Source organism: Gigantopelta aegis, chromosome 2 (genome assembly GCF_016097555.1).
Source record: "Gigantopelta aegis isolate Gae_Host chromosome 2, Gae_host_genome, whole genome shotgun sequence".
NCBI lineage: Eukaryota > Metazoa > Mollusca > Gastropoda > Neomphalida > Peltospiridae > Gigantopelta > Gigantopelta aegis.
This window is the reverse complement of record NC_054700.1, coordinates 49650420-49677470: the sequence shown is the minus strand read 5'-3', so window position 1 is coordinate 49677470 and position 27051 is coordinate 49650420. Positions and strand designations below refer to the sequence as shown.

At 39.0% G+C, this 27051-nt stretch overlaps 1 protein-coding gene across 1 annotated transcript; it reads right to left on the bottom strand.

The window, feature by feature from the left end:
• Positions 1-91: 91 nt before the first annotated feature.
• Positions 92-27051, bottom strand: LOC121386611 (arrestin domain-containing protein 3-like). The gene is made up of 7 exons (XM_041517571.1): positions 26898-27051; positions 18696-18842; positions 13065-13291; positions 9826-10008; positions 8630-8818; positions 7554-7821; positions 92-2540 (listed from the first exon to the last, which is right to left on the bottom strand). Exons 1-7 carry the CDS (start codon positions 27013-27015, stop codon positions 2380-2382), a joined length of 1293 nt encoding a protein of 430 aa, XP_041373505.1. The 5' UTR covers positions 27016-27051; the 3' UTR covers positions 92-2379.

Genomic DNA, 27051 nt, shown 5'->3' with positions numbered 1-27051 from the left:
ATATGCAAGATATGGTCTGGACAAGGATTTACTGTTATATGCAGTAGACCGTGAAAAGTAGATCACAGTGACCTAGTAATAGTATGTGACACACCACCATCCCAAGTTGTTCCTACATGTAAGATTTGATGGGCCTGTATGCAAGATATAGTCAGGACAAAAAAAAGTTAACAGACGGATGTACGGACGGACGGACAATGCCATACAATAATACAACCCAAAAATGGGTGTTCCACTCTGGAATTTCACAGTTTATATTCCAATCAGGGATGCAGAAAGTACTAGTTTGCTAGCCAGATGCAAGTAAATATTTGATGGACTTAAAAGATGTAACCAACAGTCCAACCTCTTTTTCTTTTTGAGTCACAAACAAAGGAAAGCATTCCATGTTACAATTTTAACTGTTTGTTACGAACAGTCACAAAATATGTACATCATCATATATCTTCTGTATGTACCGGTACTGTAAATCAGGAAATGTTAGTGAGCATAAAATGTCAGGAAATTTAGCGAGGTCGCACAAGATGCTAATATTACATGACATTAAATTTAAAGAGACATACAACAGACTGTTCCAAAAAGCTTTTGTGCGATTGTTTTGTCTGAGTTTAACTGAAGGTACAACAATGGTTACATATTAATGATTAAACCAAAAGGATAGCAACAACACTAGTTAGTTAGCATGCATGTTACTGACATTTTTGTTTTACTAAATTAAAGATGTCTGTAAGCTACATAACACCAAGATTCGTCAAAAACATTATTTCAGCTGATCCTACAACTTAAGCTTATTAGTTTCTGATATGATGACCTCGTTTAAGTTCTATGTCTAGTGGTGTCATTAAACAAAACAAACTTCTTGTTTCACCCCCATTTTAAATTACAATTTGGAATAAAGTCTTAACATGGTTTGATTTCACTTGACGATCATTTGAAGTGAAGCTTGTGTATACAGGGTGTATACTACCAAATCAAATCCCATAGACGACAATAGTGACATATGTGGCTAAAACTCCTACCTGTAGCGTATCAATCAAAATAAACGCTACAGATATAAATACTACCACCCCTCAGAAAAACTTGGGGGTTAAGCTGTTCATTTCTGGGATAACGGATAACTTTGACCCAGCCGGAAGTTATTTGGTTTAGTACTACCTACAATACTGTGCTCTTGTTTCATAGACAAGTAGAAGTTAAATTTTGTTTTGTTTAACGACACCACTAGAGCTCATTGGTTAATTAATCATCGCCTACTGGATGTTAAACATTTGGTAATTCTGATAAGTAGTCATCAGAAGAAACCTATTACATTTTCCATCTGATCTTTTGTACGCACTTTCACACAAACAGGAAAGCACATACCATGACCTTTGACCAGTTGTTGCATTGGTTGGAACAAAAAAAAAACCCAATCAGTTGAATGGATACACAGAGTTGGTTCGATTCTGCTACGCAAGCACCTCAAGCGAGCACTTAATTAACCGACTGAGCTAAATCCCGTCCCACGGACCGGTAAATTTCGACTGGTATTAGGCTGGCGAACTAGTGAGATATTTTGTGCACCCCTGGTCAATTTTCAAGGTACATACCCATATGAAAATATACTTATGTACATGTATATACAATATTGAACTTAACAATAATGTCCAGTAAATTTAGTATACAAAGCCGTTTGTATATAAAATATTATATTCTGTTCCAGAAATGATGATTAAATATGGCTTCAAAGGCACTAACAATATTTTCCAAGTGTAAGTAAAAAAACATAGAACTATACAAATTAACTCTATGATTATAATTTTATATAATTTATAAATTTATAAAAAACCACCCAAAACTGTCTCCCATCTCACCCCACACATATCTAATCATTTCTGGAACACGTAGTATAACATTATGTACAATATATAAAAGGAAGGGACATTTTTGTTCAGTTCGCGTCACGATTCGCTACGTAAGTTTTAGAGATTGCCTGAACCTCTTGGATATAAGCACGCAAATACAGTAACAGAGATTGCAACACAATTTTAAAACATTAAACAGTAATTGCTAATAAATTTTCAATTGGAGTTATAAACCGACTAAAAATATCCTTTATCTAGATTTTGAAAGCAAAATGTTCCCTGAAAGGGTATATTATGTTGTTTTTTGAACTAATTACTGTGGACTCTATCCAAACCAGTACAATCACTGAATCTAAGTTCAGTGACTTTAGCTTGGGTGATGTCTGTCTAATCCAGCACTCTGTACATGAATTCACTTTAGACAGTCCACTGTAATTAAGACTACCGTAACTGTTGCAATTTTGTTCAGAAGGTTAATACATTAATAATAGAGTTCTGGGATAATTTCTCGTTTTGTGTGTTCCACTGTGACGCCTCACTGATGTTGAGGTTCCGGCGGCGGTGCAGATGGTGTGTGGCCCCAGTCGTAGTAGGTGTACACTGGTGCGTAATCAAGGTTTCCACGCGTGTGTTCATCGTCACCCTCGTCTTTGATGTTCACCTTGCCAAACACACATTCTGAATAGGACGGTGGAGCTGTGAAAACATAGAACAAACAAATCAGGTTACTATTTTTTAGGACTCAACAATCCTATCAAAATTGTGACTTGCAGCACTCATTCATCAAACTAAAAATAAGATAATATCAGGGGTTTTTTCTCATTTTTTAGATGAACAATTTTCAATTTTCATGTCAAAATATTACATGACATTGTATACAATGTAAAACTGACGTTTAAAGGCCATGATACATGGTATGTGCTGTACTGAGTGTGATAACCAATGAAGAATGAATGTTTAACAACACCTCAGCAGAAACAAATTAGTGGCCACTGAATCAGTAGTTAATTAATGAATGGAAATGAAAGGAAAGGAATATTTGTTCAATGACTATCTAAACCATTGTTTTGTTTAACGACACAATTAGGGCATATTGATTTACTAACCATTGTCTACTACATGTGTAACATTTGGTAATTTTAACTGATAGTTTTCAGAGGAAACCCACATTTTTCCATTAGCAGCAAGTTATGTTTTTTTATCCATTTTCCTATGGACAGGACAACGCATACCACAGTCTTTGATATACCACTCCATCGGTGGGCCCATTGGGCTATTTCTCGTTCTGGCCAGTGTTCCACAACTGGTTTAACAAAGGCTGTGGTATGTACTATTCTGTCTGTGGGATGGTGCATATAAAAGATCCCTTGCTGCTAATCGAAAAGAATAGCCCATGAAGTGGCGACAGCGGGTTTCATTTCTCTATATCTGTGTGGTCCTTAACCATATGTCTGATGCCATACAACCATAAATAAAATGTGTTGAGTGCGTCGTTTAATAAAACATTTCCTTCCTTCCTTTTTTTGATACACCAGTCATGGGGCACTGGTTGTAATAGGAAAACACTTGATCAGAGAATGCATCCACCAAGGAGATTAGATCCTGTAACCAGAGTACCTCAAGTGAATGCTCTATTGACTGATTGCCCACATACCAATTACGTTTTGGTGTCTAATATATTATCTGGACAACAGCAGCAGGGGATCTTTATATGACAGGACCATTCATCCTATGACTTTAGAGCGCTGGCTGAATCGGGTGGTGGAACAATGGTCTACCAAGAACCTATAATTCATCACACCTCAACCTTCTGACTACTGGATTACTTTTGACAAAAAACAATGTTGGGGTGGTGGGTATACAAATTTATAACTTTCACTTTATTTTTTTATTTTTTTTAATAAATAAAGTGAAAGCTATCTAAACTGGATCTCACCAGGGACCTGATATTTATCCGATTTAGACAGAATCTGGGACCTAATTCACTAAACTCTCGCAACTTTATGATATCGCAGTGCAATGCAAACAGACTTGCGAAGGAAAAAGAAAGAAAGAAATGTTTTATTTAATGACGCACTCAACACATTTTATTTACGGTTATATGGCGTCAGACATATGGTTAAGGACCACATAGATATAGAGAGAGGAAACTTGCTGTCGCCACTTCATGGACTACTCTTTTCGATTAGCAGCAAGGGTTCTTTTATATGCACCATCCCATAGACAGGGTAGTACATACCACAGCCCAAATTTGATATACCAGTTGTGGTGCACTGGCTGGAACGAGAAATAGCCCAATGGGCTCACCGACTGGGATCGGACTTGCAAAGAGGATGCTTTGGTGTCTAACAGAGCCTAAGAGAGCTTTGTGAAGTTTGTTTTATTTAACGACGCCACTAGAGCACATTGATTTTTCATCTTATCATCGGCTATTGGACGTCAAACATATGGTAATTCTGACACTGTTTTTTAGAGGAAACCCGCTGTCGCCACATAGGCTACTCTTTTACGACTGGCAGCAATTGATCTTTTATTTGTGCTTCCCACAGGCAGGTTAGCATAGACCATGGCCTTTGTTGAACCAGTTATGGATCACTGGTCAGTGCAAGTGGTTTACACCTACCCATTGACCCTTGCGGAGCACTCACTCAGGGTTTGGAGTCTGTATCTGGATTAAAAATCCCATGCCTCGACTGGGATCTGAACCCAGTACCTACCAGCCTGTAGACCGATGGCCTAACCACGATGCCACCGAGGCCGGTAAGAGAGCTTTGTGAATTAGGCCCCTGGTGTTTAGAGGATCGCATTTTAGAATTTATAAAATTCGGGGGCCATATGGGACTTGGCCGGTTTCGACAGAATTCTGGTTTGGTCAGGGTATAAATGCACTCTTTTGGCAAGGTATGGATGCGTTTATACATTTATTTTACATTTATTACAACCATCACAAGTGAAAAGTGATTTTCATGAGGGTTTTGACGTTTCGTTGTAATGACCACTGGCAATAACCTACTGATCAACTAAGTTTTTTCTGTGGGTGATCACTGGACATTTTTAGAAGATAATTTTGTCTGTTGTTATGTATAATGTGCACCCCCATTTTTAACCTGTATTTTAAGAAAACAAAAGTGTGCATAATACAGAAGAAAATACAGTATGGAGAAAACTTTGAGTGCTTCCTTTTAAGAATTCTTCACCTGACCTCAAACAAATGCACCCCTGAGGATATTAGTCTGGTCCGAACATCTCAACAGCCAATGGGATGGCCTACAATTCTTCCAATGAGTTTCCTTTCTGTTCTGGTCATGTGACTGTAACTTCCTTCTTTCACACAGAGAAATGGTAGCAGGGAGGCAGGGTGGTTATAAACCCTTGAGTATTCTTAAGAGAGAAAACATCCCCAAGTGTTCTCCATTGCTTTTCTACTTCACCTGACCTCAAACAAATGCAGCATTCAGCAGTAGGCGGCAAGTTCCATGCTCTGAGGATGCATTCGTCTTCTCCACATGGAAGTATTCTGACAAAGTAGAAGATTAGGCCATGGTTTGCCCCACTCCACTAAGGATGCCCAGAATGGACCATACCTGTGATGTCAGTAACAGCAGCAGTGATGGTTACATCCTTCAGATGAATGGAGGATGCAGTCCCAGGTTTGTGAGAACCAAGAACAGGTCATCCATTACCTGCAGGGTTCTGACAGAGTAGGTCAGCGTAGCCACTGGGGATGCTGGTGTTAGGTAACTGACCATGCAATTGGAGTTAGAAATAGCAACAATGCTATGGGTGCATCTGTCAGAACATTGAACTAAACAGCCCCAATAGGGTAGAAACATGTTGCCGATGTGCTGTGTAAAAAGGCTAATGTTATCCTGACAAAAGTCCTGTCACCGGACAAGACTCAGGTCCCATGCTGGAGGACAAAACTGTTGAATCTGGTCTTCTTGTTTAAACCCTCGGATCATAGCATGCATATCTGGTACTAGCGCCAACTTGAACCCAATGGGGAATCCCGGACTGTATCAAGAACCGAGATGCAGCCAGCTATCAGCGATCCCTTGAGCTTCAAGATGTTTCCGAAATACAGGAGAAACTCCGCCAACTTCTCAACACGAATTGTCTGAGGCTTGAGCTTGTTACAGATACACCATTGATGACAGCAGAGCCATAGGACATTCTCTGATGCCTGATGAGATTTCAGTAAAGCCTCTGAGGACTTGGAAGAGGAACTCTTCTTCTTCAATCCCTCGAAGATAAGATCCACACGTGTAGCTGGAACAAGTGTGGATTGGGATGGTGACATCTCGACGTGGGATGAAGCAGCAGTCGATTCCAGATGGGTAGCAGCACAGGATCTGGACCCGCGAGAGGTAGTAGATCGACATACCAGACACGATTCCGCCACATCGGAGGGATGAGGAGCAGTCAACAACGGAACTGGTGGAACTGCTGTAGCCCTCTGGGAAGTAGTACTGGTGGAGGGAATGCATATGTGTCTAGTCCTTCCCAACTGATGGCCAGTACGTCAAGACCTATGGCTTCCGGATCCGGAACTGCTAAGACGTACACCCTGAGCTGACGACTGAACAGGTCTACATGTGACATCCAAGGTTCTGACAGGCCCATCGGAACACTTCTGGATGTAGCATCTACTCCATGGCTTGAGAAGCTGATGGCCTAGACAACATGTCTGCTAGCACATTCGAGAACCCAGGAAAGTGTCCTGCTCATAGGTTGAGCAAAATGGTGTTGACCATCTCGTAGAAACAATAGGTTAGCCCTGAATACAACTAGGGTCAAATGAGAGTAATTGTATAATCGAAATCTTTGGTAACGCAGGCCCTATTCTAGCTGGCAAAATGGAGGATCTTTTAATCAAGTTAATCGCAGTAGTGAGAAGTCGAAGTCACCATAATATTCTAATAAGCGATGTCAAAACACAGACTTGTGTAGAGTCACAGCTTACGTAACACCTTGTCAGTCTGTAGTTTTACTTTGGCACCAGACTACATCACCTCATCGGACCAGTCAAGCATAGTGTAGTTGTCGGCCAAATTCATTTTAGTAATTACAGAAAAGACTCATTATTATTTTCATTTTAGTGTAACAATGACATGTTCGCATTTTAATGAAAATAGTTAATAGTGTTGCCTAACTTTTATTACTAGATGTATTTGATAACAAAATATTATGATTCGAGCTGAGTGTCTAATTCGGAGCCTCTTCAAATGAATGCAGAACTTAACAAAACAAAACAAAACAAAATGTACCGATCAATGTTCAATTTGCCTATTTTTATCAAACTCCCTCCCCTTCTCCAGAGAATGGAGAAGTCACTTCTCTCACTTTTTAAATTCATGATTAGGGCCTGGGTAACACCATTGGGGTTTTTTCCAATCAGTGTGCCATGACCGACACATTAAAACTGTAGTGCTGTGAGAATGTGCACATAAAGGATTATAATGTTTGTTTAATGACACCTTAGTACATGGTATTATTAGTAACTATTAATGTCATGAATATGCTAATTGTGATACATGATTTTGCTGCAACACAGTTTTAACATTCTGTTCAATGGGCATATAAATATTGTGTTTTGACATAAACTTTATTGTTGTATTGATGAGTTATACTAATATCAGAACATCTTCACTGTTATAACTCCAAAACATTGCATTTTGGAAATAGACTTTTCATATCTACAATACTTACGCATATTGGGAATGTCTGATGACACTGAAGGCCCAGCAGCATGGAATGGAGCCTGGGGAACCTCTTCTGAAGGGCGATAGCTCTTTTCAAATCCAGTCGAAGGTCCTGGCACTTCAGCTGGCATCGGTGGTGGTAAGAAGGGCAGATTTGGTTGCGGTGGAAACATCGGTGGATTCTGTTGCACAATGGAATAAAGTGGAACAGTCCCCACAAGCACCTCAAGTGGAACAATAAGGTCAAAACTTGGTCCTGAGGGGTCAACGTGAAACTGAAAAATGAACATCAAATACATTTACCAATGACTGAATTGGACTGAAATATGATCTATTACTGTTCATTCAATTAACACACCTTCTCTGTTAGCAGATCTGAGTAAAGACAATGCTGATCAAAAATATCATAAAATTAGAAACATACCCACAAAAATAATACTTACTGATTCAAACATGAACTTTATTTTATGTATTTATAAAGCATTTAAGTGAAAATATGTGAGTAAAAGTTATAAACTTGTACCCACTCAACTTGGTTTTTGTAAAAAAATTAATCCAGTAGTCTGAAGGTTAATGTTGATTAAAAAAAGGCAAAAACAAAAATCGAAAAAGCTGCATTTACTTACAGGCATTATGTCCATTATTCCCAATAACTGAGTTTTTCTGACCAAAACTTTTGGGAAACGAACTACGATTCATATCCCAATATTTCATGATTTTCATTGTTGGTAAAATGGTCAAATTCATTATCAAATTAGCTGTCACAATCAGCTATCGATTCCTGAAAATGACCCTGACATTCTGCTATTGTTGTCAAGTGAAAATACTTGCAAAAAAAAACCCACTGTTGCAACTCAAAATTCCAAGGTATTTTCCATTGAAAAAAAGAAACATTAAAGCTGCCATACTGTCAATTAACCTATTTCCCGGTGAGTGCCGTGTCAGAAAAGGCGGGAAATATGAATTGGAGAATGCACATACAGTGTACAGCATGTCAACTTGTGTGATGTAGGGTGAGATATCTCACCTGCAGTAGTCAGAAGGTTATAGGCAACTGAAAGGAGAAACAAAAACAACTCTTACCTCAAGAATGTATTGAATATCAATAATCGTGCATCCCCTAAGGTATGATGGTGGCAGAGGGGGTAAGACGAGGCGGTCTCGATTAGCAACCCAGATATCAGTGTCCCCCGGTTCAATCAGCCCGTGACTAATCTTAGCCACCTGTCGTGACACGGTCCTTGATTTGGTAGTAGCATGAAAGATAGTGACCTGAAACAAAAATTCATGTAACAACTCACAAAAAAACATGTGCATACAGTCAAACTTCATCAACTGGCTTCCTACATTACACAGCTATAACTCTTTCAAAGTTCATTTTACTCTTCTCTGGTATTTTGTAGCTCCACAAGCCTTCTAGATTATGGTAGCCCCACTCCCATGGCTAGTGATATTCAATGTCGGGCTAGTAAATAACTATTATAACCATGCCCAATGGCTAGTGACAAAAAGTTGTCAAATGCTGCATTTAAGTCTATTTTGTAAATATGAATATCTTGGCCCCACTCCTGCCTCCCCAATCTCAGTGTTTTTAAGCTCTGTCTCCATCTTTAGGTGACACATTTGATTATTACTATTTGTAAAATTGTATTTACTTTAAAGTAAACCAGGGCTAGTGGATTTTTAATCATGGCTAGTAAATTTTAAAAATTATTGATCCCATGGCTAGTGGATTTTATAAAAATTCTAGAAGCTCTCTCTCCAGCAGAAATGCAAAACATAAAATTGAAGTAAAAAAACAACCCCAATATAAATGTATTTTTTGTCTCAATGTTTAATAACTACACACACATACAACCAGTTTTGTTCGAATGCTCCACTGTTCAGCCTTATCCTTTAACCTTCTGATTACTGCAAGCAAGACATCATGTCAGTCGACATACTGTACACAGTGCATTCCCCAATTCATAATTCCTGTTGTTTTGCACATAGCACTCATCGGATTCGGAAATAATAACAGAAGACAGGAAATAGATTGATTCAGAGTATGGCATCTTTAGTGTTTAGTTTTTCAATGGAACATACCTGGGAATTTTGAGTTCAAAGTGGTTTTCAGCAAGTATTTTCGCTAGACAACAATGGCTGAATGTCGCAGTCATTTTGAGGAATTGACAGCTGATTGTGACAGCTAATTTGATAATAATTTTGATTGTTTTAACCACAACGAAAATCACAAAATATTGAGATATGAATTGTATTTACATATTTGAATTATATACCAGATTGAGACTGACAAAGGAGGAATCCATCTGTCTGTTGGATTTGTTGTCCACCTCAGCATTGATACTGATTGCTTCCCCTGGAACATAGCCTCGTCGGTCGAGTCTAAAAACAGCACTGATTGGTCCACTTGCACAACACAGACAGCACAAGGTCTTTGAATTCTGTCCTTGCAATGGTTGCTGCAACACAAATAAGCAGTTCTGTCATAACAAACCAGCATTTCATTGGTTATTGTAACATGCACATTTGGCCATTTTACACAGGGGATTCGTCACAAGTATTTTTTAATATGTAATTATTTAATTTTTATTATAATATCAACCGAGTCTATGTTAATCGGTATTTGTTGAGGCTCTGCCGAGATAAATACTGATTAACTAGACGAGGTTGATATTTTACATATTAAAAAACACAAGTAGCGAATTCTATTTATCCTATAACACTTCTAAAATAACATTTTAATTAATGTTTTAGTAAATCACAGTACTAAAGTCGCCACCATCGATAATATGACGTCATCACGATTAGCACAGATTAGTTTGACGTCACACATTTTAAACAAATCTTTGAAAACGTTACGCTCAAGTACACTGGTCTCGTTGGCTTGTAAGCAAATGACCCATCCACAGCAACACATTACCTAGAGACCTTGAAAATTTGCATACCATTATTAACCGGGTTAATAAAGTAAATTATCACATGGGTTTATGACATGGATATCATGGGTAAGATATAGGATAAAAATAATTTATTTCGACATTTCAGATTGATTAGATTATTTTGGTTTATACATGCGTGCTTATTATATTACTTGCTTACTTCACACATGTAGCCTTCTAACCAAAATCATATTCAGGAATGTCATCAATAGACGGCACCTGTCAATTTGTCGCCAGCTATCAAATCATTTGGTGCCGGGTATCGTGCTTCCAATAAACAATGGTTCCTGGCCTTTCATTGAGTACAGTCAGCCATTTGGCACAAAGCCATGTTTAAAAATCCTCTCCTCTACTTCCAGAAATGATATTTATAATTGAACAGTCTTCATATATATGTAAAAGTCAGAAGATGATTTTATCATTTTTTTAAATTGTTTATTTTATGAATGTTGTCAGTCGGTGTTCTTGCTGCTCCGCTATTGTGTTTAACACTCAGCTTTCATTTTTTACCCCTTCTTTATTTTCCTGCATCCTACTATATTTTACAGCACCCAGCTCCACTATTTCAAAATGCACACTTTTTTTTTACACACTGAAAAAAAGAAGATGAGTGGTAGTGTTCATCATTAAAATAATTTATCCTGGGTGCTACATGTAAATAATATATACGCCGTCCTTACAAAACAAAACTACTTTTATTGGCTAACGATATCATGCTATCGATTCATTCGAAGAAGATAGAAATAAAAAGAACAGAAATATGTTATCCCACATTACGGGACCACTTACAAAAAATCTTTATTATTTTTCAGATATATTGAAATCTTTATTGAAAAAGTTTTAAAACTGATTGGTTCACCAAAACAAATGCCGGTGATTCAATAAATGTCAGACTGACAATATCTCCGTTTTAACAACATAAAAGATGTGTCAGCTTGTCAGCTTGTTTATTGTACCACCTTTTTTTTTTTTACCAGATACAAAATAAGGGGTAGATTTTTTCACAAAGTCTTTTTCCTTCTCTTTTTTGTTGTTGCTTTTCTGGAGTTTTTTCATTTTTGGGGTATTTCTTTTTATTTCCACTCAGCTAGAACACGGTGCTGTGTCCCCCGTCAAGGCTTTACATCTCACTAATTTGGGCACCACAGGCTTTTTGTCTGTTCTGAGCACACTAAGATCTTTTTAGCGAAATAATTATGTTATTAATATTAGCTAGTACATATTCAGCTTAACGTTCCATGATTTTGAGGTTAGAATGATTGTACTTAATTCGGGCACACCCTAACCGCCTCAGTTTTGGTGCAATCTTAAGTCCTGCCTGTTTGTGCCTGAGGAAGGGTGAAGTTTACTAGAGTGTTATATTTTAAAAATGCATTTATACTGTAATTTCTTGGACAACTACTAGACCATTTCCAACAACAAAATCATGAATTTGGTCATTTTGACACACACACACACACACGCACACAACACAACACGCATGCACAAACCTAAACACACACACACACACCCTTCCCCTGGAAAATGGGTATGGTGCATTCCATGGGAGTGGTAGGTGGGGGTCAAAAATTTACTCAGGTGATCGTTTAGGCCCATGGGCCTTTTATTGATATTCTTGATACAATGAATCAAAAATAATAAATCAAGATTGTAAAATATTTTGTACATTGATGGGTCATAGTACACAACTGTAATGGAAATTTATTCGTGAAACATGATTAAAAATGAATCTCTGAGCAAATAACATGATATTTAAATGTTCTGGGAAGGACCCTAATCAGTACCCTTGTCACTCCACCCACATAAAAATTACCTAAACATTAATTATTCTCCATCGGGTCTTTTTCCGCATCGTGATTAATGGGCGTCTATAATTTAATTTTCACCTGCTATTTTTATTCTTAATGACAACACTGAAATTAATTAATGAACATAGGATTTTTGTCAAATACAATTTTTATGTCACATGAAAGGAAAAGTTAAAGTTTGTTTTGTTTAATGATACCACTAGAGCACATTGATTGGATGTCACACATTTGGTAATTTTGACATGGTACATGTATGTGTATCTAAATAACATTCAGTTGATTGAAACTTAGGTGTAGTTTTAGCTGAATACGATTGTTTAATTGAATTTGTTGACATGTGGTAACCTCCTATTAACATGAATGACCATTAAAGACTTATTTTGATGCCCTATAGGTAGTACTAAACCAAATAACTTCCGGCTGGGTCAAAGTTCGAGGTACACCCAACTTTTGATAGAGAAATGAACCCCACAAGTCCTGTGATTGGTGATAAATGTGAAGGTGTTGGTTGTAAAAAAAAAGGTTTAATCTGGGCAAAAAATATATGCAATTCTATTTCATCTAGTTCCAATGTGTCAACTATCCTTGTGCTTGAAACATGTAAAAAAAAAAAGTTTTCGAATTTTGTGCGGAACTAGGTAGTCATAGACGCTACATGTGTGCCTGTTATCTCAGAATTGAGCAGCTTGACCTCCAACATAGAGTTTTAGCCACATATGTTACTATTGTCGTCTGGGATTTGATTTGGTAGTATGCAACTCTCCTTACCAAAGCAGAAGGATCTTGGTTCAAATCCAGGTGACTTATTACTGTGAATGCTGCTTTAGTCTTGTGGTCAAACTTCCATGGTTTATCAATTACTCCATCGAAGTGGTATCGGACAAAACCATGTGCACCTTCAAATGATGATGGGAGATTAGGTGGCAGCTGGAAAGCAAATGGATAACTGTGTCGTCCAACAGGATGCAAAAAATCTTGACCCTCTTGTTTTGGCCCTGTTGGAATATATATTACATGTCATTGATGAAGAGACCACGTACACATACAAGACAGCACATTTTATTTGGTATCTAAGCAACTGCTGGAGAGTTGTCAATATTCTGAAATGCATTTCACGTTACAGGGCTTCTAGAATTTTTATAAAATCCACTAGCCATGGAATCAGTGATTTAAAAAATTTACTAGCCCTACTTTACTTTATTAATACAATTTTACTAAATAATAGTAATAATCAGATATACCACCTAAAGAGGGAGACAGAACTTTGGGGGGTTGGGGTGGGGGCAGGATTATTCATCTGTACAACATAGACTTAACTGTAACATTTGACCCATTTGAATATCACTAGTCATGGGAGTGGGGCTACCATATCTAGAAGCCCTGATGTTATTTTAATGTAATTAAACTTAACATTTCAGTGGTTTTGAGGTCAGCATGTTTGTACTTAATTTGGGCATCATTATTTTAGCAACAACATTTATCCCCTTGACTTTGATGCAATCTAAAGCCCTTGGCAAAATATATATATACTCTTCAAAAGAAGAAACGCAAAACCACATTGTAGTAACATTTGGAGAATTGATTTAATTATTGAATGGTGAGTCCGATAATTACCAAATGTTGCAGGATTGTTCACAATTCACTCTAGTCCATTGTGAGTAAATGATAGGACACACCACCAAGGTCAAGGTCATCTGGAGTCAATACCGGGTGTGGCCTCCGCGTGTGTTGACAACTGCCTGGCACCGCCTGCCCATTGAAGCAACCAGAGTACGGATGACGTCCCGGAGGATGGTGGCCCACTCGGCCTGCAAGGCTGCTGCCAGCTCGGGCAGGGTCTGGGGCTGTGGTTGTCGCTGTCGGAGGCGTCGGTCCAACTCGTCCCATAGATGCTCAATTGGGTTCAAATCCGGTGATATCGATGGCCAAGGAAGGACATTAATGTTGTTGTTCTGTAGGAAAGCCGTTGTGAGACGTGCTGTGTGAGGCCTGGCGTTGTCATGTTGGAACACTGCGTTGGCGTTGGCCATAACTGGAACGATGTGTGGCCGGAGGATCTGGTCAATGTAGCCCTGTGCATTCAGGTTGCCCTGCACGTGGACCAGGTCAGTTCTGCCAGTGTGTGAGATGGCTGCCCACACCATGACACTACCCCCGCCGAATCTGTCCACTTCCTGCACGCAGTTTGCCGCATAACGTTCACCACGACGCCTATACACGCGACATCTTCCATTATGACGTCGGAGCAGAAATCGGGACTCCTCACTGAACCACACCTGTCTCCATCGCAGTTGAGGCCATTGTCGATGAATCTGGCACCACTGCAGTCGGAGTCGACGGTGTTGTAGTGTTAAGATGACACCTCGAACTGGACGTCTGGCACGAATTCCTACCTCACGTAGGCGGTTCCGTACGGTCTGGTCGGATATCCTGCTCAAACCTGGTATTGCTGCGGCTGTGGAGGTGGCAGTAGTCAATCGTTCCCGAAGGTGGCGTACCCGGATGTAGCGGTCCTGCCCGGGGGTAGTGACCCGTGGTCGACCGGATCTAGGGAGGTCACGTGTTGATCCATGTTGCTGGTAACGGTCCCACAGTCTGGAGATGGTGCTTGGGGACACATGGAATGCCCTGGCAACGGCCGTTCTGGATTCGCCTGCGTCTAGTCGGCCGATGGCATTGTTTCTCTGCGGTTCACTGAGACGTGGCATGTCCTGGATTGTCAACTGTCGGCCAGATACAGAGGCCAGGCAAGCGAACACCCTGCACTTTTATACTGTCGGTGTTCATGTTGCACGTGCAGACAACGCACATGCAGTGGTGACATGGTTTGCACGTGGCTGCATTTTTGCGAATATTCACATTTTGGAACTTTATTGTACAGTAGCTGCGTTTTATCGAATGTAATCGTGGGAATGTGTTTGGGACATGCAATGACCTTGTATTCACAAAGCATGAACCGGTAGGAAACATAAAATCGGAGTTATAACCCATTTGTACCCTTTTGCGTTTCTTTTTTTGAAGAGTATATAATGTGTGTATATAAAAGATCTCTTGTTGCTACTCATTAGAAGAAAGGGGTGGAACGTAGGCCAGTGGTAAAGTGCTCACTCGATGTGCAGTCGGTTTGGGGTCGATCCCCATCAGTGGACCCATTGGGCTATTTCTCGCTCCAACCAGTGCACCACGACTGGTACATCAAAGGCAGTGGTATGTGCTATCCTGTCTATGGGATGGTGCATATAAAAGATCCCTTGCTGCTAATCGAAAAAGAGTAGCCCATGAAGTGGCGACAGCAGGTTTCTTCTCTCAATATCTGTGTGGTCCTTAACCATATGTTTGACACCATATAACCATAAATAAAATGTGTTGAGTGTGTCGTTAAAACATTTACTTCCATTAGAAGTAGCCCATATGATGGCAGCATCTTTCCTCTGTCACTGTCCTATAGGCCAGAAAGGTCTAAATAAGCATGTTAATTTGACACAAAATAGCCGTAGTTTAAAATGTGCTGAGTGTTGTTAAACAAATAGCCTAAATGTATTATTATACTATTAATCATTCCCTTCCCATAAATTACCTTCTTTTTTTAAAAATTAACATTCTCTTAAAATGGCCACATCAACCTTTCAATTAAAAGGAAAAATGGCGACAAAATTTAAATATCTAAATTTGATCCATGCAAAAATGGTGGGAGACTATTGATGTAATTCATAAGTTATACATGTAGCTGCCAAAATATTCGAGACAATAAAAAAGCAAAATATTAAAAAAATTAATTCGATGTGCAGCAAAATTTGTTTCAATACAGGTTTTTCAACAATATTTTTTAAGATACATGTACTTTGTTCTACTATGAGTGAAAATAGCTAAATTTCTTAGTGAGATACATTGTTGACTATTTTTAAGTAACTGGAACTTACTTCCTTAAAAGTGCACCTGAAAGCAAACAAGTTACATAAGTTCCCTAATGAAGCATTAGCACTAACTTCTAAAACATTCATCAATTACAGTCCTCTCAGTGCCCCGCTATTACATTTTGCTCCGAGTTCGCAAGCGATGAAGCTAGACGTGTGTGCCTGCTCTCTTGAGTTACCCCCCCCCCCCACCTGGGGGGGCTCATTGCTAGCTACGGAATATTAATGGAATACCGCGTCACGTACACCGGGCCATGGAAGCCAACCAGGAAGAGAAGGAGGAGGAAGACGGACGCACCAGGGGCGGACCGGGGGAGGACAAAACCGGCAGCTCAACTGCCGGCGGCGGACTGGGAGAGGACAAAACCGGCAGCTCAACTGCCGGAGGCGACCTTTCCCGTTGTGCACCCCCAGCACTGATCAACACCAGTGAGACCAGCGGATCCAGCTCAGCCGGACCCAGCCGTCGACTCGCCAGGGGCGGAACTTAACCAAGCGGTGATGGAATCGCCCCCCTTAACTCCAGAGACTTCAGCTCCCGGGACTCCTACGATGCCACCTCCACCTCGGAAGAGTGCCGCAGTCGAGACCCAGGCCCGACCTGTGGTCGTTGCCAAGCGGAAGGCAATCACCTCACCAGGCGACCAACCAGCCAAGCCAGGCCCTCCGACACAACCGCCGAATCCTGCTACGGACACTGGGGAATGGTCACTCAAGGCCGGCAAACTGTCAACTCGCTACTCCCAGTTAATTAAGATCAACATTGAGGACGTCAGGCAGCTCTTCACGCAACCGAAGCACGCGGCTTTTAGACCATTACCAGCAAGCCCGACAGAGGGAGACTTCTGCGTCCACAGCGTCACAATGCGGGATGGTCGTGGACTCTGTTTCACTGTTCGCCGGAAAGGGACATACAACCAAGGACTGCTACTCCCTGAAATGGATAACCCGACCCTCCATCGAATCATCAAGATCATAGCAGGGGAAGAGTATCGCTCACTAGCCAAGGCGATAGCAGCATCCTCATGCCGGCCAGCCATCCCGCATTTCGACGCGTCGAACTTCATAGGCTCTCCATGACGTCCTCCCCTTTGCCAACCTCCTTCGCCTCCGTGAGTATGGACTTTACTAGACTTTAATTTTTAGGCCGTCATCTCAAAAAACTTTGTTTATTTTTTTTGTAAACAGTCGGTAACCTTTTATTTTCGGCAGTCCGTCTAAATTGCTCAAATCACCTTAAAACCTTTTCGGTCGAGCAGTCAAAACTACTTTTCGACTTAACTTTGTAGTCCAGACATGTTTATACGCAGTTAACATAGGTAGACTCAAGTACTTGCCAACTTTTACCGAGGAATCCAACTTTAGCCAATCAGAGCACGGCTCCCACTCGGTGTTACTTGAAGTTTGCTTAGTGTCTGCTTTTCGGTCCGCGCTTGCGTTTGACTTTACTAAATGCCTTTTTTCCAAATTCCGCCCACCTCAAACTCAATCCCCCCCTCCTGCTCCGGAGTTGGTCACTGGCGAAGTCAGAGGCTAAATCCGTAGTGGGTGTGCCTGAACCTTCGTGGATAGGGGCACATTAATAGAGTTGCCCGTTGCCCGCTATTACATTTTTTTATCCCCCTCCTCCAACCCCTATTTTTATCCGTCCATCTTTAATTTCCAGAATCCGACTATATTTGACAGCAACCAGCTCCATTATTTCAAAATGAACACTTTTTTCACCCACTGAAAAAATTGATTAGTCTGCACTCTGGACATCAAAGGAAACAAGCTGTGGTGTGTACGAAAAATTAACTGACAAAAAACTTCAGTAGCTTACAACAGTTTTTAATTTAACATAATTTTTAACAGCCTCTATTGTGTCTCATACCTGTATCCATTTGTATGTTTGATACAAACAATAAAAGTTATATTTCATTTGAGCAATGAAAACAATTTATTTTTATAGTTTTGGCAATTTCCTACAGAAAAACCACTTATTTGGCACGAAATTAGTCATGTGATCAAAATGGTAATTCTGTAATTTATGTCCACCAATCTCGTCTGATATTTTGTCCTCAAGTGCAGATTTAATTGGTCATAACTGATGATTTTTACTTATTGTCATTAGTTTATTCAGCAATTTTTTATAAAAATTTCTTTCACTGCTTATAAAAACAACGGAAGTGGTGGTACTCATCATTAAAATCAGTTATCTTGGGTGCCAAATAATATAAACACTGCTGAAGAAATAAAAACAGAGAAATGTTATCCCACTTTAGAGGATAACTTTAAAATAAGGGGTTTTGGTTTTCCTTTACTTTTTCTTTTCTTCTTTTTCTCTTCTATTTTTTTTCTGGGGTAAGGATGTGGGAGGGGTGGGGTGAGGGGTGGGGTGGGGGGGGTCGTGCAGCAAGCCCTTGTTTAATTTTCACCCAGCGAGAATACAGAATTTTCATATCTTTATAATTATTAAGTAATCAAATTCTAAACTAAGCCTTACATCTGCCAAAGAGGAGAATTTCGCTGTCAAAATAGTCCTCAGATGCACTGTAATGTTTTGTGTGGGTACGTCTATTCTTTCCAGACCCTGTACTGTGCGTTTCCGACCAATGAACACGAGCATGTCCTTTAAACTTGAGACGAATCCCTGTAACAAACCAAAAATGTGATATTATTACATCTACATGCAATCCCCAAAACAGTCCATAAGAAGCTCTTAATAGATCTTGACTTGTCTAACATGTCCTCGCATCTTCATGGCATTGAACATCACAAAGCTAGGTACAATTCCTTGGTACAAGACAGGTGGGTCCTACCACTGTGACTCGCAATATAATACCATTATTTGACATCATTCTGTTTTGAATCGCTGGTGCTCAGGATGATACAAAAATGAAATTGTCTGCATGCTTAATTTATATAACATTTCTACTAAAAAATAAAATGTAACCGATTTTTTGCAAAAATAAGGGTTGCAAACAAAAACTTTCTTCAAATATTATCTCTTAAATGCTATTTTCAAGCAATCTTCTACAATACATGTATAGTATATATACTAGGTACATGTACATCCAGTAAAGTTGGGGTTTTTTAAAATAGGTGACAATATATTTTGGGGGTCACGGTCAACGGTCATGTCAAACTAACCTTTTGGGGGTTACCTTCCATAGTTTGGTGTACAATATATTTTGTCTATTCAAGACCTTTAAAGGCACTCAGTCACAGATGGTTGACTTAATTAATCACCTAACAAAGTATTATCTGAAAATATACTTGATTTGTCGCTAAAAGTACTTTATTTAACCATCTACATAACAACCATGACCCACTTATTGATATTTTGTAAAAATAATTGAATTATATCGACGGTCCATAATGCAGGAAAAAATATTTGGAGCGAAGAGGTGTACAAGACATTATTCATCGAGTCACGTGACAGGCACCCCCCGAATAACCAGTGTTAAAACAATTTGCCAAGCTTGCATGTGTAATGAGAATGCTTGACCAACCTCTGCGAAGAATGGTAAATCAAAACAAAAACAATGAAAATAAATTATTAAAAATCATAAAAACATGTACTAAATGATAGGCCTAATAAGCTGATACATTAATTTATTTTAGCAACAGAAGCATTTTAAACAGTGACAATCCCAACTAGTTAGGCCTGCATGTGCATGTACAGGTAAAATTATTGTTAGTCGTACACAGAATAAACTAAACACTGCCTTAATTTTTCACTTTGTCAAATTCATTATTATGCAAAATATGCCATAATCCCATTGGTAATTATTACAGCTGGCTTAGGATAGGAACATATACCTTTTACAATATATATGAAGTATCAATAAAATAAATTTTAAAACATTTACCTGTTTTTAATATATTCGCAATACAAAGTCGCATTTCCCCCCCGTCACTTGCCAAAACGCCTGTCAACTTGAACAGCCAAGTAACGTTTTACTGGGAAGGTGGAACACGTGTATTTTTAAAACGCGGAAATTTTATTATATTGAATTGAATTGTATGGATGGTATATTCTTTTGGTGATAGTTTTCAAATGTAAAATATGGTGAACAATTGTTTAGTGTTTGGATGTATCAACGCAGCAGTTTTTCCTAACTTTAAACAAACCGGCAATCACAGGATTTGCATGGAAGTGTTTCTTAAGCAGAACCCGTGTGTAATGGAAAGAATCATCACGATGGGATAAGATCTGCAGTGACCACTTCATCCCTGGGAATTACTAAAATTATTTACGGTGGTCGATAAATATGACATCTGTTTTGTTTTGTTCTGTTTTAGAGCTCAAAAGGGTGAGGGGGGAGGAGGCGGGGAGGGTACCAGAGCATGGGTGGCAGTGTATAATATAGTGGTACGACTCTTCTTTCAAATTCAATTTCAAGAGGACATTTTCACAGATACAACAAATATACTAAACAAAATAAGAAACTTCCGCTAACTTTGCTTGAACATAACTTGATGAAAACAAAACGGGGGAATAATTGTTATATATGCGTTTAAAAAGTGTTCCATGATGCATCGTTTGGTGCAAAAATCATGGCCATAGGTTAACAGAAACTGGGAGAAATTTTGACCAAGTGTGGTAGGGGTTAAAAAAAAACCCCACCCACTTAATAACGGGTATGACCACCTCTTGAATTTACTACTGCAGTGCATCGCAGGTGCATAGAATTGACTAAAGTGTTGATATCTGCCTGTGGAATATTGTTCCATTCCTGAATGAGCGCTTGATGAAGTTCGTTGACGTTAGCGGGTGGGTTGGGACGACGCCTCAATCGTCTGTCCAGACTATCCCAGACATGCTCGATGGGGTTGAGATCAGGACTTTTAGCGGGCCAGTCATCAATAAAATCAGTGTTATTTGTCCTAAGAAAATTTACAGTGTCTCTAGCTGTATGAGAGGTGGCATTATCATGCTGAAAAATCGAGATGTTGGCGTTGTTATGGAACACAGGAATGACATGATGAGCGAGAATGTCATCGCAGTAACGTTGAGCATTTAAATTGCCATCAATGACGACTAGTGGTGAACGATAACCATGGGCAATGGCTGCCCAGACCATGACACAACCCCCACCCCCGAAACGATCTCGTTCAAGAACACAAGTCAGCATAGCGTTCATTTCTCCTACGGTAGACGCGCACCCTGCCATCACCACGTTGTAAAGAAAATCTGGATTCATCCGAAAAAAGAACGGTATTCCAGCGTCACCGTATCCAACGAGTGTGTACACGTGCCCAATTAAGACGATGACGTTGCGTTAAAATGCATCCGACGTAAGGACGTCGTGCATGTAAACCGTTATCCCGCAGACGATTACGAACAGTTTGCCCACTGATTCGGTTATTATGAAGCCCAGGTGTGTTAGCAGCAGTAGCAGTGGCAATGGCAGTTTGGAATCGATTGCGCAAATGCGTGTTCATAATATAGCGGTCTTGACCACGCGTTGTAACACGCAGACGTCCACAGGTCGTTGGTGCTTCCTGTTGTTCGATATCTTACGCGAAGATTTTGTATCGCTCGACTAGAACTCCCAACATGCCTTGCAACGTCTTCTGTCGACATGCCAGCATCAAGCATGCCAATCGCCCGTTCACGTAAATTATTGGGTATGTGTAAACCGGCATCGTTTTAAAGTCCCGTTCAGCTACCGTTCATTTATTAGGAACCAAAAAATCTGTCGACACTGGATGCCTTCTATTCCGGACTTCAGATGCAAATTCAAGAACAAAAGAACCTTTCATGTAGTAATTAGCTCTGTCTACACCGGCGCACGATCTTGCCCCTATACTGTCTACACCGGCATGCGATCATACCTACTGTCTGCTAGTGGTCACCCTTTAACAATGACGGGACTAATTAGGACACTGCAGAAAGTGTTATGAAATAATCGCGCCGCTTTGAATACTTAACAAATATTGTAGTAATGGGTGTATAGGTAGCAAGATAAATCATATTATTATTTGTATGTGTTCATACCTGCATTGCATCATACTGATCTGTTTAAGACAATAAATTCAAATCCCTATTTTATGTGATAGTAATCAATAAAATAATGTTATTTATTCTGCTTGTTGTTTTAAATGCGTTCTGATCTGAACACATATTTTTATCAGTCAAATGTTAATATCCCACTTTCAAAAGTCGGGACTGAATTTGTGTCCTGCTTTTCACAGGTAGGTAGATAACTAGGTTAACGTGCTTATATACCACTTCCTCACCAATCGAGGTACCATTAGAGAAGATGTACAAATGTGTTAAGACCAAAATGTCCAAACTAGTGTGTTAAGAATCAGCTGTTTTCTGAACAATCATTCTCTGCTGTCGGCATGTTAACCTACTAACAGAACACCTGATGCCATGTCACAGGTCTGATGTGGGTCAAATCGACTGAGCAGTGGGTTTTTTCCCCCAAGCGTTTTAAAAAAGTCACTTTATTAATAACTGGGATGGTGTTTTTGTTTTTTATTTTTAATACTGTAATGTTTATGTATTTGTTTTATATACTGTGTATTAATAATGTGCCATGATTGTGGACCTTTAAAGAATACTGTAAACTAGAGTGTTTATATACGAAGTGGCTATATATACAACGGCCGTGTATATGGCCTCCGCTAATGAGGGATGACTAAATATACAGCAGAAATATATATATAGGCGGTAAACAAATATTTGATTGATCCATATTACAGAACCACAGGAGGAATATACATACTTAGTACGAACATTGTGTGGTCTGTACAGGGGAGGAGGGATTGAATATGAATCTTGCAGACCCTTTTGTGTACTAGTACATTTTTCATAGACATCTACCGTATATGAATAGCGTAATATTGATAAGGAATAAAAATAAATAAAAATCACAAATTATCAGCTACTGAGATTATCTGAAAGAGAGCATAAATACACACTAACCTAACTACGGACAATACACAAACTAAAAACAACAACAAACACATTAAAAAACAAAATAACCTTCGCTCCCCCTCCTCCCCCCCTCCCAAAAAAAAAAATATATAAATGTATAAGAGAAAAAAAAATCACTTGCTCAACACCCTGTTTAAGCAAATTTTCCTTACTCTTTTTAAATAATTTTCCGGGCAAGCGTGTCTCGACACACTCCCCTTCCCCTGTAAACTTTGCTCGCCTCAGTCTAGAACCCTCTTGCTAAAATGCCTGCACATATGCCTGCAATGGTTATGTGTACGGTAGCTATATAAAATTCAAGGGTACATTACATGGCTGTCGTATATATATATACAGTGGTCTCTGTCTAAACCGGACTCACTTCGCACCGTTGAAATAGTCCAGTTTACATAGAGAACCGGTTTAGAAAGAGTTCATCCAGAGTTATGGTTCTTGAATGATCAACAACTCGCGATCAACAATGACATTTGAACCCAATGGATGGTTAGGAAATACAGTCATACAAGCCAGATTTGCAATCGATTATTTCACAGACATAAAAAATATACCTAAAGGGACATTCCTGAGTTTGCTGCAATTTTTAAGATGTTATCCACTAAAAAAGACTTTTTAACGATTGTAATTACATATCAAATATATTTTTCTGCATAAAATAGTAGTGGCTGCATATTAAACGTGTTTCTGGTAGTTCTAATATTTGCACTAGGTTAAATTTCATTTTATTTCCTAAAACATTATTTATTCATATGTACAAAATTATTTGAATACAAAATCCAGATCTAACGGCCTACCGCAATAAGAGTAAACTTCACACGAGTGTGATTACATTTTGTATTTGATCTTGCGATGGCGTCCTGATTATTCGGCAAGTGACGATCATTGTTCAACTAATTAAGCAGCCCATCGTTCAGCCAAATCCCAATCCGGTGTAGACAGGGTAATTAATGCATGAACGGTTCTTTCGTTCTTGATTTTTGATCCGGAGTCCGGAATAGACAGAGTACGGATTAGGCAGAGATTTATACCTAAGAGATAAACGGTAGCTGGACGGGGCTTTAAAGCCGCACACCCTAGTTCCATCCAGCGAAAATAAATTATAATTTGGTTAATCTACAAACCTGTAACACACTTAGATCACGTTTTTATCAAATGGAGTGAAAATGCAGGTTTTATATCGATAAATACCATGGGAATCCCCATGTCCCAGTTGCTTGAAATAATTTTGAAAGTTAGTATTCTGATGTCACCGGTAGATGTCGCTCGAAGCACAACAATGCCTACGTCACGACAAATTTCACAGACTTGGGGTGCGTTCGTTTCACCTCTCCTGGACATGTTCCAACTGTTCTGTCCTGGTTGTATCCCCTCTCCAGATGTCGTAAGACTTAGCAAAATTATTGGTTTTAAGGGTTTGTAACATTTTGTATTGAGACACTTACTTGTCTGAACTTTATTGTTACTGAAAATGTTCACGAACTGTGAAGAAAAATCTCACAAATGAACAACAACAAATCGGATGTTGATTGCGCGAACCGTGCACGAGAAAACAAACTGAACCAAAATGATAACGATCACGTGATATACCAACGTCTGTGACATTGAAATGGAAATATCCCCTCTAAAAATAGATTGGACCTCGCTTGCTTAACGGTTTTTTCTCGACAACACGTCTTGTGAAAAAATGCAAAAAAATGCATTTCGTGGTTTTACAAACATCAGGATTACCAAAAAGCACTTCAGGTGAATGGAAATGTGTATTCTAAATAATAAAATGTAAGTAAAGTGCAATTTTATTTGTGAAAAATGGGGGTTAATAGCGAAAAACAATGCCGTAATGGTTAACAAATAAACGTAACTAGGGTGTGTCCCTTTAAAAATGGACCGGTTTACGCAGAGATCCAGATTACACAGAGTCCACTGTATATATATATATATATAGTCTAAAAACTCTTATCAATACTCTATTTTGTCGTATGTTTTAGACTCCTCATAAAAGAGTTCCAATTTTTTAAAATGAAGCTGCTCAATGGTTGTCATGGGATTCCCTCAATCATGGTTCAATTAAACATTTTGAGTGATCCAGTTGCGAGGCTTGGTATTCCAAATTAATTTAATTTCCATTTATAATCCATATTTAGAGAAATAATGTGAAAGTACCTTTAAATGGACGACCCTAGTTTTTAAACACTAAGGCATATTTTTCACTATTAGAGCCGTTTATTTTCACTGAAATCAAACATTACGTATATTTTATTTTTTAGATTATCCACTTCCGTACAACCGAAGCATTTCTGGTCATCATGGTGTTTTTAAAAATGCATGTGCATGTGATAAGTAATGGTTATGGAATCCATGGTTATGTAGTGTCCAATTTTACGGGTTAAAACTAGGGTCTAGGTGGAAAATATGCCTAACTGTTTAAAAACTAGGGTCTGTCCCTTTAAAAAATCATTTGAATTTTTTTTCATCTATCTTGATTAGTAAAAATGTTACAGCCTTTTGATCTACATTTCTAAAATTTTAGTTCAGATGTTTTCTCACTGACAACCGTACGTGTACCAAATTTGTTTGAAATCTGAGTGTGAGTCCTAGAAATGATTCATTTGACACAGAATGCCCCCATTTTCATTTAATTCATGCAAAAAATCAGCCTCCCCCTTTAACCCCACACACATAAAAATGGGAGCCCATGTATGCCTGCTTTGTAATAAAATTGAGTGAAGATTAAATATCAACGTGGCATTGCGTAATCCACTGTCGTGATTGAGTAATCACATTCTGACAAGTTTGTAAAGAATGTTTAACACTTAAGTCTTATAGTCTTATTAAAATTTGTTTGGGAATGAAACAGACTTAACTGATGAATTTGTTGTTTGTGTGTTATTGGCTATTAGACGTCAAACATATGGTCATTCTGACACAGTTTTTAGAGAAAACCTGCTGTTGCCACATATGCAACTCTTTTATGATAGGCAGCAAGAGATCTTTCATTTGCGATTCCCACAGGGAGGATAGCACAAACCATGGCCTTTGTTGAACTAGTTATGGATCACTGGTCGGAGCAAGTGATTTAAACCTACCCATGTCTCGACTGAGCACTCATTCAGATTTGGAGTCTTTACTTGAATTAAAAATCACATGTCTCGCCTGGAATCCGAACCCAGTACCTACCAGCCTGGAGACTGATGACTTAACCACAGCGCTACTGAGGTCGGTATATAATATTATATTAGGCATCAAAGTATGTACAAAGAGTGAAGTGTACCAATGTAAAACAAAAATCAAAAGAAATTCAGACATAGAGGGGGCAGGGGAGGGGGGATGGGGTAGTAATGCACTTGGCGCTCTTAATTTACGTATTTACATGGAAAGACTTCCGAATTCCCCCCCCCCCCCCCCCCCCCCAACCCCTATTCATCGCTCTGAACCCTAACCCTAATACTGAAATTAAAAATAAGATAAGTTATATATATTTATATATGGTGCCGTTTTAGCCATGATCGGTTCCGTTTTCGCCAACAAAAATGGTTCCGTTTTGGCACGGTTCCGTTTTAGCCTGTACCCAAATTTACTACAACTTATTTCTTAGCCGATTGCTTTGTAAATTGCACATATAAATAGTATTTTTGTGATTTCCAAAACACTTTTACCTTTCTTCTTATGTCAAACCAAACTGAAATTATTTACAAAAAATAACGAAGTACAAGTTCATCACAGGGCAGCAGTGCGCTCTATCATGTTTTGAAGCTTCACCTCTCATTTTCATTTCCTCATTAAGTTCGACCGTGACATGTCCCTGCACAACCTGACCAGCCAAATATACCGCTTGAGGATTAGCTAAAACTATTACAAATATGTTTAACTTGCCCATGTTTTAAATAAAATAGCACAAAATAGAACAAGAACA

Bases quoted from the DNA above. Each gene is read 5' to 3' on its own strand.
- LOC121386611 (XM_041517571.1), bottom strand. From the start codon at position 27,015: ATGGGCAAGTTAAACATATTTGTAATAGTTTTAGCTAATCCTCAAGCG. The intron at 13,292-18,695 runs GTAAGGCTTAGT...ATATTCCAACAG, and splicing joins AATTCTCCTCTTTGGCAGAT to GGCCAAAACAAGAGGGTCAA. The intron at 8,819-9,825 runs GTATATAATTCA...TTTTTGTTTCAG, and splicing joins CCTTTGTCAGTCTCAATCTG to GTCACTATCTTTCATGCTAC.